At 37.8% G+C, this 16,317-nt stretch overlaps 1 protein-coding gene across 4 annotated transcripts in view; it reads left to right on the top strand.

Moving 5' to 3' along the window:
• UIMC1 (ubiquitin interaction motif containing 1) overlaps positions 1-16,317 on the top strand; it is a 103,617-nt gene that overhangs the window by 33,036 nt on the left and 54,264 nt on the right. For all 4 annotated transcript variants that reach the window (XR_014175086.1, XM_081949317.1, XM_081949316.1 and 1 more), the window contains 3 exons: positions 3,544-3,634; positions 13,762-13,886; positions 14,241-15,374. Coding sequence is in view for 3 of the 4 variants with exons in the window: in XM_081949317.1 (XP_081805443.1) it covers positions 3,544-3,634; positions 13,762-13,886; positions 14,241-15,374 (1,350 nt within the window). In the remaining variant the exon portion in view is untranslated. The remainder of the gene's footprint in view (positions 1-3,543; positions 3,635-13,761; positions 13,887-14,240; positions 15,375-16,317) is intronic.

The raw sequence follows: 16,317 nt of genomic DNA, 5'->3' as shown, positions 1-16,317 counted from the left end.
GCATACTAATGAAATCAACAAATGATGGTGAATTGTGTGAAGCTGCAAGCACATCGTAGCAGAAGAGGCTAGGGGTCCCAGGAGCAATTCGAAAACATGAACAGAAAATTGCAGGATTAGGTTTGGTTTCTAAAAATAATACTTGTAGAAGTGGAGAAGATCAACATTGGCAGGAGATAGAACTGCAGTTAGGAACAAGAGGGAAAGTTGGAAATGGAACTGTTCACTCGGTTACCTCTGTTAAATTTCATATGTATTCATTGTACTAAAGCCAACTGGGAGCAGTGTTCTGTGTACCAGGGGAATTATTTCCCTGCAACAATTATGGAACCAAAATTAATATGCCTCTTCTTTTTTTTCAAAGATCTCTGCTGGATCCCTTGCAATTGTAGCAAGTCAGTGTGGAAATTCTCTCAAATCCCATACAAACTCATGTTAAAATTAGTGAATAGAATCCATTATTTGTGAGAATGTAGAATAATTCAGTTAGAAAGAATCGCATGAATCATTTAGCCCCGCCCCATATATAATCAGAGCTCCAAAACAAAGAGGATTAGATCTTGAAGACGACAGTGGCCTACCAATCTTTTTATTTGCCCCCAGAGTTATGATGGGTGGAAAAGAAATATTAAAATAAATAATTTAAATCTGTCTGTCTGTCTGTCTGTCTGTCTGTCTGTCTGTCTGTCTGTCTGTCTATCATCTATCTATCATCTATCTATCTATCTATCTATCTATCTATCTATCTATCTATCTATCTATCTATCTAGTAAGGGAAAACCAAAACTTTTAGCTTTGACTCCTGGTGATTACCTGGACTAGTCCCTTCGGTTTTCTTGGCAAGGTTTTCAGAAGTGGTTTGCCTTTGTCTCCTTCCTAGGTTGGAGAAAGAATGATTGGCCCAAGGTCGCCCACTGGCTTTGTGCCTTACCGTGGGACTAGAAGTCACAGTCTCCTGATTTCTAGTCTGATGCCTCTACACCAAACTGGTTCTCAACTGATACAAGGATTCAAAATATGTCCCTCTCCATCTTTTTCTTTGAACTTATATAGACCTTGAAGTCTTTCTAAGCTGCTGATGTTAGTGTGAGGAAGTCTTCTTATTACTTCAGTGTTTTCAAAGTAAATAATTATGAATTACTTGGGGCTGAAGAAGAACTGTAATGTTATTAAACAATATATGTTTCACAGTAATGAAACAAGTACTTGGTTCTGCTTTATTTTATTTTAATAGTACATGTTCTATGCTTTCTCATTATACCTAATCTGGTTCACATAATTCATGCTTATTTAAGGAACATGATTTGGGATTGGATCAATAGTCAGGTATTTGATGGGCTGATGTCCAACTCCAATTGCATTCAGTTCATTTAGAAAGAGTTACGTTTTGTGTTAGAAATCCAACCAAGCCTGCTATCACCCACAAATCTTGATATCTGCTATGCCAGCTTTTTCATTAACAATAGAAAAAATAGCAGCCAATTAGTTAATAGTGCAAAATATATAGTCTTATGACCTAGAATCAAAGCAGCCTAGTTTCTAAAAGCTTATGTTTTCTCTTGTTTCAGACATTGTAAGATCATCATTTTTAACACCTATTATGGCTACCCTCCGTAGTAATTATTTGCTGATATTTTTTTTAATTAAGCTAAATCACAGGATTGACTGCAATGGAGCTCTGATTGCTGTCTTTTTTCTCATTTTTATCAATTCATTGTTATCCTCAGAGTGCAATTCTTTTTAGCCACCTGTAAATGTTTAATCTGGTTCAAATAATTCATGCTTGTTTAACGAACATGATTTGGGATTGGACCAATAGTCTGATATCTGAAAGTCAATCCCATGTACAGTATTAGGGCCTCCTATTCCGAATGAAGAAGTGGGACACACTATTTGTAGCCGTCTTGGTGTTGATATTATTTGAAGCTGAGGCTATGGTAGTGAAGGGCAATCTGGAGTCTTCCAGCTGTTTTGGACTTAGTCTTCCATCACCTTAATTAACCTCTCCAATGATAAGATTATGGGATTTGCAAGCCAAAACATGTCTGTTCCTAGCATATGTACCCCAGGCTTTGCAACCAGAGTATATTTTCTCTGCAATGAGGATGCCGATTGACTAGAAAAAAAGTATAAAATCATTTGGTAAAGGTATCTTCTAATATTTCTCTTCAGTTTTCTCCAAATCCTTGCTGCAATATCTGATTTCATTTTGATTTCTTGGTTAACTTTATCATATATAATGAATGCTCAATTTAGAATGGACCAAGTAGTTTTGGCATGCTTTTCACATTTTAGTCTTTGTCAATATTCATAGCTATTTTAATGGTTTTTTAAAAATGAAATTAATATTAAACAACTTTGCTTTCTTTACTGATATTTCTTTTCAAGGTGACTAGCAGACTAAGGTGTGTTGCTTCTCTTATGTAAATTTTCTTAAAGCAGTCTCAGTTATTTTATTGGTTGCAGTTCATTCTATGCTAGTGTCCTTCTCACCTTTTCTACTGTCTTCTCCTATTGCTATCTTATGATTATATTATTTTGTTGTTTGTATGTACACTGAGAGCTTTTGCATCGGAGACAAATTCCTTGTGTCCATTCACATTTTGCCAAATAAAGTACTCCATTCCATTCTATGCAGGCGCATTTTTGAAGTGGACCATTTGATTTCATTTTAGCAATCTCCCCATGTTTCCTTCTTTGATCAGTTTTTATTTTCGTCTCCCCATTATTAAAAAGTATCCTGCATAGCTGCGCTTTACTTGTTCACTGTCTTCTGATCTTTCTTGGCATGGATATGGTCTACAATTGTGCCTCCATTGTTACACACTGTAGAATTGAACTATCGCCGACTACTACTTATTATGCTGTATTTTTTAAAAATATGCTTAGCTGACAATTTCAAGAGGTTCAAGAGGTTGATTGCCATTTTGAAGGATGTGACAGCACCACCCCCTCCCCAGCTCAGAGGGAACCAAATTGATTTAGTAGAGTAGACTCTGATACATAGCAGGGTGGCTTTTTTCACAACACAAATTGGGATTCTTTTTCTCCTGATTTTTTTAATCCTTTTCTTTGAGGAAATATCTTTGCTGGTTGAGACTTTCCTGCTGAATTAAGGAAGTATCCACCTATACTGTGCATGCTAGCTGCATGAGCTAATACAATTTTTATATTCCCATCAAATTTTGAATTTTCCAGCAAAACAACTTCTCATTAAAATCTCATACAGCGGGTACTTGGCTTGGCAGTGACTGACGTGAAGTATATTGTCTTCTCTGACATGTGTTTGCTTGTTTGTCTGCATCTCTTATTGCTCATTATATTTATCATACAGCTCTTTTAATAGCTACAGAGTGTTCTTTTCTTTGTGTCTGAAATTTCTCACCAACTGACTCTGCATTTATGCCAGTTCTTTTCTTCTGTTCTTGTTCTCTTTCTCTGGCCTGGGAGATTTAGACAAAGGTTAGGCAGGGGGCGAGGAAGGGCAGCAAATAGGATGCGTCTCCTGTAGTTTATATGTTTACCATATTTTTTCTTCTGCAGCAAGAGTCCAAAGAGGAGCACGCTCTGCAGAAGAAAGGAACAGAACAGCAGCTGGATAGAGGGAAGTTCACCGCAAAAAGAAAAATTGCACGTAGGTGTCACATGTCTGGGGAAAAGAGGATATGAGAGAATGAAGAGTGCACACTTTTTTAAAAATGTAGCTTTTACATATGTCAAACATCTATGTTGATGTTTAATGATTTAGCTTATATGCATGTGTAAGTGAGGCTGTACCTGTGTTCTGGTATAATGTTGCTCCTACTCCCCAATGTATCTAAGGTGATCTCCCATCTCGTGCATTTGGGATCGGAAAGATGAAAGAATTATAAAGGTTGCTGGTGCTGTGCTATATGGAAACCCCGAATAAGAATGAAAAGTGGTTATTATTACCTTCATACAGTGGGGCAAAAAAGTATTTAGTCAGCCACCAATTGTGCAAGCTCTCCCACTTAAAAGGATGAGAGAGGCCTGTAATTGGCATCATAGGTAGACCTCAACTATGAGAGACAAAATGTAAAAAGAAAAAAGAAAACCCCAAACAATCACATTGGCTGATTTGTACTCATATTGGCAGCTTGCTTGGTAGCTTGCCATTAGGTGAAGAATGCACACCCAGATCTATTCATTAATCAATTTAATCCAAAAGCCTCCTTTGAGTTTGTATTAAGGAGCTAGTTACTGAGGTAACCAGTGTCAACAGCAACTGGAAAATTAGGTTCTGTTGCTGCCACCAACTCTTCCTTTTATATCAGCCTTTGGGAAACCAGGGGAGGATTGAAGGAGAAGTCCTCACCCCACTCTGGGTCTGACTAATGACAGAATGGGAAACCAAACTAAACTGTAGGTGTCTTTAGCTCGGCTAAGCTGATGTGGGCACTAGGAGGAAACTGACTAATTCCAGAATTTAAACAAAAATCAGTGTTGTTATAGATGCCAGAAGAAGATAAGGTTCCACAGACACAACACAGTTAAAAAGAGTCTAAAAATACACCAACCCAATACAGTTCTAACTGTAGGGAAACAACTCCAGTTTCAACCTGGCCTGAAATTATTCCCTCATTTAAGATGCCAGCTTTCTATAAATTTCTATAGAATTCTTTGTATAAACAAAAAAAAAACACCTTTTCATCCAGAACCCCCTTTTTTTCCTTTATTGATTCTCAGGGGTCAAGTCAACTATGGGAAGTTAAGGCTGACTTGTTCTTTAAAAGGCCACCTGCTACTTTTGCAAATTTGAAACCACTTCCTAATGCCTTCACAAATGTATCCATAGAGTTTCCTTGGTTCAATAGAGAAATGGTGACTGTTGCCATTTGCTATTTAGTTTTACCTCCTTCTAGCCCTATAATCTTGGTAGACCCTGGTGATACAGCTTCTTAGGTAATTTACTTGAGAAACAAGTTATGGACTCATGAAGTTGGAAGGGATATAAGAACATGTCCAGGATTTGCGCACCCATTCATGATAGTAGGATTTCAGGGTGGTTGGGTATTATTATTATTATTTTTTAGTTTTTGAAAGTATTTCTGATGAAAACTGTAGCAAAACATAAAATAATTCACACAGCAAATTTTGGTTTAGTCTCCTCATGATAGCTTCATGGTTTTATTCTGATTTCATAACATAAATTTAGGAGCACCTATCCTATACCCAACAGTATTTGCCCACCCAATACAATCTGGTAGAAAGGCTCCCTTCATGTCTCTTTGCTCAGAGGACCTCTATAACAGGAGTCCCCAACTTTGGGTTGTGTATTGTTATCAATCTGTGGCCTGCTAATAACTGGGCTGTTCAAGCGTCAGGTGAGTGAGTGAAGCTTCATCTACGCATGTGTGGGATCTAGGTTGCACATGAAACCATACCCCCTGCTCTGTGGAAAAATTGTTTTCCCCAAAACCAGTCTCTGGTGCCAAAAACGTTGGAGACTGCTGATCTATAGGGGGTCACAGAAAGAGGCTGCCCCCATTGCTGAGCCACTGAGTGACTCCTATTGTATGTTTTAGAAAGGCCCTTAGAACTTGGCTATTTCAGCTGGCCTCAGAAGTGGGTTATTTTAATGTGTTCCCTCTGGAACCAGATTTTATCTTTTTGTACATTAAATGGTGTTCCAGGGTTTATGTTGATATATGGTGATATGTTTATGTTTATAACCTGATGTGGACATGTTGAAATATATGTTGCTCAGAATTCTTAGTGAATGAAATAAGCCCAATAAATAATACAATGTTTGCAACATATCTGATCTGAAACTATATGAGACACATTTGTGAAAGCAGTGATTGTACTCCAAGCAAAACATTCAAGTCAGTATGTGAGAAGTCTTCTCCATAGATTACTTTAATAGAAAACAATGCTATGTTCAGGAATCTAAAGTAGCGGAAAGCTTAGAGATCTCAGCCCTCTAAGGTAGGCCAAGTCAAGAGCCAGACACCCCAGGGATCCCTGGAATGCCATTTGATTAAAGTAAAGGATAATAAGGAGAAAACCGGAAGCATTGCAACGAGACTGGTTGGAAAATAGCGTACTCCGACGAGCCCCACGAAAATCCAACCAGACAAACCACTGTAGGGGGATCTTCGGACCGGAACCATCTTGAAGGGACAGGGAAGAAGGAGAGGCGTCTCGGATGACCAAGAGAACTGGCAAGTTCCTTGGCAGGTCAGAGAAAAGCTCTCCAAACTGACAGAGGGGGCTGTGGCCATATTCAAATGACCGCTTTAAAGTTGGGGCAACCGGACTAAGCTTTTTGAGCAGGAGCAGTGTCAGAACAGAGTGTGGGTTCCGGGGAAGTGAGTCGCCAACTCAAAGGTAAAAATAAATTTTAAATTTGGATCTAAAAAGAGTCCCAGAGGGGAAATATCGGCTATTTAGTGATCGGGAAATCTCATGGAGGAAGAAGGATAAGTTAAAACTCTAAATGCCTTAGAAGATTTCTGTTTTTATAATTGGATTTGAAGAGACCAAAAACAACAAAAGAAAGAATCCAGGGGGAAAGTTCCTTTTTTCTTTTCTTTTTTGTGGATTAAAAGTGGTTTTTGACAGTGTTTGACAGCCAGCTGGTCAAAGTGTATAGTGGAGAGAGAGCCATCTACTGGTGAGAAGAGAATACTACAAGATCTAGTGGGAAAGTAAGGAAAGTACAAAAAGGAAAGTACAGCTGCAGAATTTGACCTTGGCTACAGAAAAGATACTTTGAAGCTGTGAGAACTTTTAAGGAGTGTTTGTTTTTGGCAAAATTGTTTTGGATTTGATTTTCCAAAGCTGTGGAAGAAAAAAAATCTTAATTTGGATTGGACTGGACTAAAACTGGACTTGGACCTTATAATTTGGAAATAAAAAAAGGACTGTATGGACTTTAAGTTTTAATTAAATGTGATAATAGCAGACAAATTTAAAAATGTGTTAAATTAGTTAAGCTAATATTATGGAACTTTGGATGTATGATGAACTATTTGATATGCTAAAAAATGCAGGTGAAACGTTAAATGGTAAGAAAAAACTAGAAATTCAGATGGAACACTCAGATCAGGGAAAAGGAGAAAAGGGGGGTAAAAGAGGGCTCAAATGAAGAACAAAAAGACAATATGGAAGAAAAATGGACTGAAAATGAAAAACAGTTAGATGATTTCACTGAGATCTACAGTGGCACAAAAAAAGTAGCCAAGGGGGAATGTCCCCCCCAAAAGAAACAATTAAACAGCAAAGAAGGGAATAGTGGGGAAAGGTTGGGAAAACCCCTGGGGAAAATTACAATAACAATAACATTAAAAGTGAGAAAAAGGATTTGGAAGAAAAGATACAGTAATTATAAAAATAAGAAAAAGAAGCTAGGAGAATGGGTGGAAAGAAGAGAATCAAAAGGAAGTGGAATTTTTGATAGACCAAGAGAAAATGGTTAGAGAAGGAGGAGGGGAAAGAAGGGCTATATTAGTAGATTAAAGTGAAATTTGTTAATATTGTTAATGATATGTAGTTAACTAATATATAAGGGGATTATATTAACATTATTAATGGTGGATAATTAATTAAGTTAAATCTTATTATGTAAAAGCTGAATTTGAGAATGTATGCTACTTATAGTAAAATAGACTAACAGATTGAATATGAAATGATAATTTGGTTTAACTTTGAAGGGGCAATTAATGATACTGTTTACGTATTAAGAAAAAAATAAATTTAAGATAAATGTGGAAAGAGAATAATATGGCTGAAATTGGAAATAGAATTATGATGGAAAATGAATTATGTATATGAGATGATGTTAAAGGGAAAAACCCGGACAACACTTTGTTTATGAAAGATCTTAAAATTTGTAATAAATAAATACAAACCTTGTTTTTTTAAAAAAAAATAAAGTAAAGGATAATAACAGAATCTTACGAGCTTGTCCCAAGTTTTTCCCTGCTCTCTCTTATTCTATCAAAATCAGGGTGGGGTTATTCATAGTTTCTTGCTTATGCTTACTTCAACTTCTACACTATGTAAGCACTTCTCTGCTCTCGACTAGCTCATAACATTTCTGAAAATGTAACAGTTGGCTCCTGCAAGCCAGCTCCAGCACATCACTGTCCAGCACACCACTAAAGTAGTTTTATAAATAGCGATAGAAGTTTAAAGATTAGCAACACTAACAGAATATCTTAAGTCTGAATGTGCCTCCCTCCTCCCTCACTTTATCTTCATGTGAATTTGGGAAGGGCCTGTCTGAGATATTTACTCAAATTACTGTAGTTTTTCTGGAATGAACTTATGCTTCCCCTCTTTGATTGTTGCCTTGGTAACAATTCTGTTCACTGTCCATCAAGGCTATTTTCTGTGCCCTCTATATCTAGCTCCTTCTAACTAGATGCTTAGTCCAAATGTCTGTACAGTATGGCCTTAGCCACCCCTAACAGTGCTGGCCTAAGCAAAAGTATTTGCATTTCCCAGTCTCTTCACTGCTTCGGATGCAGGTCTCATCCACTATATTAGAGCAGTCAATTAGCAATAATTAATTAGGCACATCCATTTACATGTCTGCTCTTTTATTTATTAGAACTATAATTAGCCTTTTAGTGTTTATTTTTAGGCAAATTAAGGTTCATTTCTTTGAAATAAAAATGCTGTCTATGTTTTAAAGAATTGCTTGAGTTTGATGACAAATTGGTCTCTTAGAGAAAAGGCTGATATGCAGAGGATGGGAGTTGCTTGGCCTTTTCCTTGGGGATTTAGTTTGAGCTTACTCAAGCAATTAGCAAGTGTGGGGGTGTATTTTACACACTTAGTTATATGTGTATGTGTGTAATAAATATGTGTTTCTATATGTGTATGTGTGGATGGTGCAAAGGATTATCTCTCAATGGGCCCAGTCCACATCCCTCCTTGAGTTGACATTTTATTATTAATTACACGGCATATCAGGTCTGGTTTAGCTGTACATATGGAGAAGTATTTATTTATTTGTATATTTTAATTGCAATCATTTATATGCTGCTTCCTCGTATAGCTCTAGACAGTTCACAGTAAAATCAGGCAGAAACCATCACAACATCACATTATAAACAGCATAATCTCAACAACAAAAGCCTAAAATGTTCTTCAAGTGTTCAAAATACTTCTGCACTTCATTGCAATTCCTGATAAATAATACATTCTGCTTTGAAAGCGTATTGAAAAAGAGTGGTTTCAAAAAGGCAATGGGGAAGGTCTGTCCTCCCCTTGGAATGGGTCAGGCTCTTTCCACATTGTGGCAGCAGCCACAGAGAAGGACAGTTTCCTGGCTTCCTTCCACATAACATTGCAGCCTGCTTTCTTGGAATTCAGGGTTCCGTGACTCGAGTAGGGCAAGCATCGGCAGCTAATAGTTCTATTGACTATGAGCCGTCAGGTTTTTCTTGATTCTTAGTGACTGCATAGATACCTTTTTTTCCAGGAACGATCTGTACTTAACCTATCCCTTCAGGTCTTTCATGGTGCACCTTCTGCCATTGTATTTGAGTTGTTGCTGGCTCTCCTTCCTCCCAGTAGGCTGTATCAAATTGTTCAACTTTTCATTTCCAAACACTAGGGGTGCTCAAAAGTTGTGACATGCCTGGGGGATTGTAAAGATATTTTGGTTACTTTAATATAATTTAGATGTGCTTTGTAAGCAACTACATAAATATCATAACTTTTTAACATTTTGTTTGTTTCATCTCTCAGCATTAAAGGCTTCTTCAGAGAACTAGGGTTTTGCATAATGTGTCCAAGGTAGGATAATTTGAGTGTTGTGGTTTGTGTCTTGAGGGAGAATCCTGAATTGATTTGTTCAGTGAGCCATTGGTTTGCTTTCTTGGCTTTTCCACAGCATTCTCAGATGGCTCCCCCAATACCAAAATGCAAAAGCATTAATGCTCATTAACTTTTTTGAAAATTTTCAAAATTACGGATTTTTTTTCTTTTTTTAGTTGGGAGGAACTCTTTCTTGGCATTAATTTTATGGCAAACTGATTGTAAGAGTGAATAATACAGGGTTTGGTGGCATTGAGGAGCAAGTTGTCAGTAATAAGATATATTTTATGAAGAAATAGTTCTTACTATGATGTGAAATTTTAAAAAAGCTAAACTTCTTTGAATAATTTTCAGGCTTCAGTTCTTTAAAAACATTCTTAACTTTTTCTCTCTCCATCCTGTTCTCCATATTTTCTTGGTGGAATTGATTTGTTGTTCATGTGAGACTGAATTTGATGCTGCTTAAGCTTTTTCTCAGTAGATTTAGGATACAGCAAGCCAAACATTGATTCAGCGAAAGTATGTTATAGTTGGACTTGACTCTTCATTTGTACGTACACATACCTTATGCAAAAAAATGCTTGAAAAATATTTTCTACTTGCAGAATGTTGGCCCATTCTTACCTGCCCAAACATCCTAACAGTGTTTGTTTTTCAAAGCTCAGCTTCTATTTTTGTGTCTTGAGTTTTAAAGATGTCTGTTTACCCACACCTCAAAGAAACGTAACAAAATACTTAGAATTTATAATCATAATTAATTATGACCAATGTAATCAACACCAAGCATATACAAATTGCAGAAAGGGCTTAGAAGTGATCTGAATAATGTATGACTGTCAGAGGTACATAGTATGGCTTCCATAGAGCGGACACTCTGTTTGATTCTTTTATTCTTCTGCATGCTGTATATTTAATAGGGAACAAATATGTATTCTTTTTCAGTACATCTATAAATGTGGAATAGTACAAATCTATGCTGTGTGGTGTTTCTTTTAGTGTTCCATGTTTTTTGCTGTAAAATGAAAAAAGGTCTTCTAAGACTAGGGATAATCTTATTAACTATGTTTTTATAGCAAATGTGTGTTTTCAATTAGATTTTATTTAGCAAAGCAATTCATGTTACACAGGTTGATGTTATCTGCTTCCAAGTGAAGAATGGAATCCAGTGAAGCAATTCAAGTAGGTTCAGATCACTTTGGACTATCCTGCAGGTGGAGGATCCTGTTACCCTTCACCTCCCGCACTAGCTGAAGTGTTTCCAGGCTCTGTGTCTCTATGATTATTCACATTTTATATTGAACTCAAGGCATTCAGCACACTTAAACCAGTTTGTCTTGAAACACTGGCTTGGGCCAAGGGCATCTAAGCCTTCCTTCTCTAGTAGATACTCGTGGTAGTCTTCCAACATTTGCCATCTAGCAAGAACTTTGACCAGCTTGTGAAGATATGGCTGCTCTCAGCCTTCCTGTACAACAGAATGTATGGGAGAAGGTTGAGATACAACCACAATCATCTTAAATTACTGTTTTTAGTCATGACAGTTTTTAGGTGCATAGACTTCAAAGGCAGGCAGCATAGCCACTGATGAAAATTTGTGGAGTTGACTCCATATAACCGGAAGTTGCTAAATCTGGAAGCATTGTTTTAAAGCCTTCTGTTAGTGCTTGAGTTGTACCAGGTCCATGGTCAAATCAACTGAACAAAAAGCTTAGCTGTATAATATATTCTCAGTTGCAATACAAAAGTGCTGGGCAAAGGGAATGAAGGATAAGAACTTTGTGCCTCCCATTGGTAAAACCATAGCAATGGAGCAGTTGCTGTAGCTTTGCAAAGCACTATAATTTCAGTATCTTTACCCCTACTTTACTTACATTGCTAACAAATTTAAACCGACTATTTCCATTTAATACAGAAATGGGTAACCTTTTTTTCAGTCAAAGACTGCATGTCTTTGGAAATGATGGGAGAGTGGAATGGACGTGAGTGATAGATAGGGCAGATCCAAAAGTGGGAGAGTCACTAATTCTCTTGCTATTTTCAGACAAACATTCTCCCTCCCTCCCTCTCTCTTTTGAAACTTGGCTTACACTATAAATAGTGATTTGATGGCAATACACTGCTCCTGTGTGATGTAGCGGTGTGCCCTGTCAACACGTATTTCAATCCATGTGGCAGCATGAAAGTCAGTTCAGAATTAAACTTCGTCTTATCTCAGTTGTATCTTCATCAGATTTTGAGAAGTCCATGTTTTGTTTTTATGTTTCTTTCACAGCCAAACTGGCCTGCTGTCGTTCTTTTGCAACTGAGAGAGAAATGGGGTTCAGTAATCTACCTGTCAGCTCTTACTCTCCTCTGGAGTTATTTCTTATGTGAACTGAACATATGTCAGAATGCTCTTGAAGACACACAATTGTATTATGTTGTTTTGGTGCCCAGAGACTTTTCACTGGAATGTTTCTTTATCTTACAGCAAGTTGATGTGTTTGTTCAAGATACTGCTTTCTTTGTTTTGCACTCCTGAATGTGATATTTTGATGCTTTTGTTTGCCTTAGAATTGTTGTGTGGAAAAACTTACAACAGCCTATAATTATTTGATGGAAAAGTGTTTTACAGTATTCTTCAGATCCTCGGAGATTCTGAAACTCGGGGTAGAATCGTTGGAGTTATCATTTGGTTTTGGCATCAATATTTTTTGTCAAGTGAAAATGGTGGATCAGAAATAACAGTGAATAGATGTTTTCTGAAGCAATTTCGGGTTTTTTTTTTTTTGTTCTTGTCAAAGCAACATATGCTTTCTAATATGTTCTGGAAAATCTTGCTTAGAGCTAGGAAGTAGATAGTAGCACCATAGCTTCCTGTGAAATCATGCTAAAAGTTATTTGGCTTTTTGCAGTTTTTCTAAGTAGAACATTTTTATGAATAGAATAATAATAGCATTCTCCAAGATATTCTTATAATAATAGTATTATATATTATATAATATATATAATAGTCCAGAATTATACTATTATATTCATATAATATATAATGTATTGAATATATAAAGTAATCGTCTAGAACAGGAGTGTCAAATTCTGTTTCATTGAGGGCCGCATCAAGGTTATGTGACCTTGGGGCTGGGGCTGGGGTGGACATGACCAGGGTGGGAGTGGCCAGCTTGAGACCTGAGTGCTCTGCCAAAGAAAACGGACCCAATCTCCATTTTTGGCTGGGATGGCCTCCTGCAACCTTGCCAGTTAAAACGGAGCTCAGAAGGATTCTGCAGTCCTTTGCTGTTTCCAGGGCAGCCCCATGGGCCAGATCTAAGCACCCTTTGGGCCGGATGTGGCCTACGGACCTTGAGTTTATCACCTCTGGTCTACAACTAAAGAGAAATCTCCTGTCAGAACAATTAATTAGTGAAAAGACTTGCCTCCAGAAGTTGTCAGTATTCCAAGATTGGAAATTTTTAAGAAGAGATGGAACCATTTGTCTGAAATGGTATAGGAGTTTCCTGCCTGAGCAGTGGTTTGGACTTGAAGTTCTCCAAAGTTCCTTCCCATTCTGTTATTCTGTTAGATATTTTAAAGCATTCTTTTGTGTTCAAAATCTACCACTTTCCTCTGTTCTCTGATTTATATATTAGATGTGAAAGTACAAAATAGAGCTGCTGTATGATTATGTGATAAAATATTTCATTATGATGAATGTATCTAAAAAGTCAAAGTTGTGATTGCTGTGGGAACTTTAACTAACTGCCTGACCTCAGCTCAATTATTTAATATTTTTCAGAATATATTATGCTTTGTTTAGCACTACTTATTCCAATTTTGAGGGTATACACTATAAAATTTCCTATTTAATGGTTCTTACGTAATTTAGTGCGGGTTTTCCCTTTCTGAAGCTGAAAGTCTTCAGGCTCCTTCAGATGTAAGAATTAAGGGTCCATGATTTAATCATGATTTATAATTTTATTTTAATCTTCTCAGAGATGTCAGAAGATGAACAATTTGCCTTGGCTTTAAAAATGAGTGAGCAAGAAGCCAGACAGTTAAATTCACAAGAGGAGGAAGAGGAAGAACTTCTGAGAAAAGCCATTGCTGAGAGCCTTAGTGTAAGTAGAAGAGATGTTCTCCTTTTACTCTTTTTTTTTGCCCTGTAGGTTTCAGAAATGACTTTTCTCCAAGGCTGGCTTATGAAACTTCACTTGGAATCCTCGTCTTAGACAAAGCATCTGACAAGAGAGCAAATACAACAAATATATTTGTTAAGCTTTACTGTGCTAATGGACTTATTGATGCATAATATCTAATTTCACCGTTGGCTATCACCGAGCAGATTAATGTGGAAGTATCATTTATGTTTTTTACTGTGTAGAACAGCAGTCAATTTGATTTAATAATTAGAATACATATATACATACGTGCAAATCATTTTCATTTTATGTGTGTTCTTGTTCCTCCTGCAGAGCTGCCAGGCTTCTGAGTTTCCTGCTGCTGCTCCTATGCCTCTCCTTTCCCAGGCATCAGGGTCTCCAGTGCAAAGCCACCCATCTGGACCAGAGGATTCTCAGCTCCTTGCAGTTTCGCCACCTTGCTCTAAGTCTCCTTGCTCCAACTGCAGCTCCCTCTTTCCAAGTGACAAAACTGATGAGAACACAGAGACATGTGTCACCAAGAGTCCTCTGGTAGTACTGACGAGGTTAAGCCAGGACATAGTTGAAAGCTCACTGGTTTCTAGCATAATTGTAACTCCAGGGAAGAGCCAGACTTTTGCAAGGTCAGGCACTTCCTCACCAGCTGGGAACTGCTCCAGTGATACATCACGTAGTTCAGAAGAGGAGTTACCTACTGTTCTAAGTCCCACCTTTCCCCAAAGACCTCAGAGGTCTTGGCAACTGGAACCCCGGAGACTCTTTATGGGAAAATGCAGCCTTCTAACACCAACAAGCAAAGAAATTGAACATTCCCAAAATTACTTAAAAGGAAACCTTCATGTTGACTGCCCAGGAGTCCTACAGAAGGAAGCCCAGCAGCAGAGTACTTTTGATCATGACACAAGTCCTTCTGAGTTCAGAGATCAGGCTGAGCATGGCAACAATACACTGCTTTCTGCTGAGCTTACAGGAAGGACTGGTCTACCAGAAAGCGCACCAGCAATTTGCACACTTCCTTGGACTGATGAGAAATGCCAACATGAAGAACCAGATGTGGTGCACTATTATTGGGGTGTTCCATTCTGCCCCAAAGGAATAGATCCTAACAAATATACTCAAGTCATCATGTGCCAGCTTGAGGTTTATCAGAAAAGCCTGAAACGGGCTCAGCGGCAGCTCCTGCAGAAGAAGCCATTTGGAGAACCAATTGTTCCTAATTCATGTTCCCTGAGGCAAAGAAAACTTGCAAAAGACAAGGAAACATCAAGACAAAGAGAAGACACTGATGATCAAGAAGGGGAAGACATGGATGAGAAAAAGGAACCTGATAATGTTCCCTGGCTCCTTTCCCAAGTAAACGGAGAGTCTTACAAACATCCAGCAGGGGATGTAGCAGAGGGAGGAGACTCTGAGTGTGGAGATGAGCCAGCAAGCAGCTCTCTTCAGGTAAGTTTGCCCTACCTGGATAATTATGAATCAACAAAAAAAGAGCAGAGTGGCCAAGCTTTTTGCTGCCATGCGCATTCTTAGATCAAGATGGCGGGAAATTATGCTATTGATTTTCAGCAGTTAAGGTAAGGTTGGAGGGAATTCTAGGGGACACAAACAATTGTATGGGGCTGTGAATTGCCAGTTACTGTACTGAATGTTATCTAATGATGCTTCAGGGATTCTGAAGCCATGAGGGTCCTCTGAAAACCTGTTTTTAATAATACAGATAGTCCTCGACTGATGATCACAATTGAGCCAAAAAATGTTGTCGCCAAGCAAGACAATTTTTTGAATTTTGCCCCATTTTATGAGCCTTTTTGCCAGAGTTGTTAAGCAAATCACCACAATTGTTAAGTGAATCATGCAGTCATTCAGCAAATCTGGCTTTTCCCACTGACTTTGTTTGTTGGAAGCTGGCTAGGAAGATTAGTTGTACCAGGACAGTATAACTGTCATAATTACACACCAGTTGTCAAGCACCCTAATTTTGTTCATGTGATCATGGGGATGCTGCAGTGGACATAAGTGTGAAAATCGACGATACGTCGCTTTTTTCAGTGCTGTTTTTAATTTCAAATGGTCACTAAAGGAATGGTTGTAAGTCGAGGACTATTTGTGTACTGATTTAGTTTACAATGTAAATAAAACTATATTCACCAATGTATAGCACTGTATTCCTTGTTGATCGAGGGGTATTGCTAAAATAATGGCTAGATTATGTTGCATATATAAGAATCAACAGGATGTGAAATCTCGTATGGTCTTCTATTCGGACAGTTGTGGTGGAACATGGTTTGCTTTCCGCTGTGAACTTTTGCGACTCTGAACTGAAATTTTAATTTATATTATTGAATTTGTTTTATTGCTTTGTCTCCTCCGGAGTTATTACATTTCCCAA

Source organism: Natrix helvetica (assembly GCF_964273705.1).
Source record: "Natrix helvetica genome assembly, chromosome: 1".
In the NCBI taxonomy this organism is placed as follows: domain Eukaryota; kingdom Metazoa; phylum Chordata; class Lepidosauria; order Squamata; family Natricidae; genus Natrix; species Natrix helvetica.
This window is presented reverse-complemented; position numbering and strand designations above follow the sequence as displayed.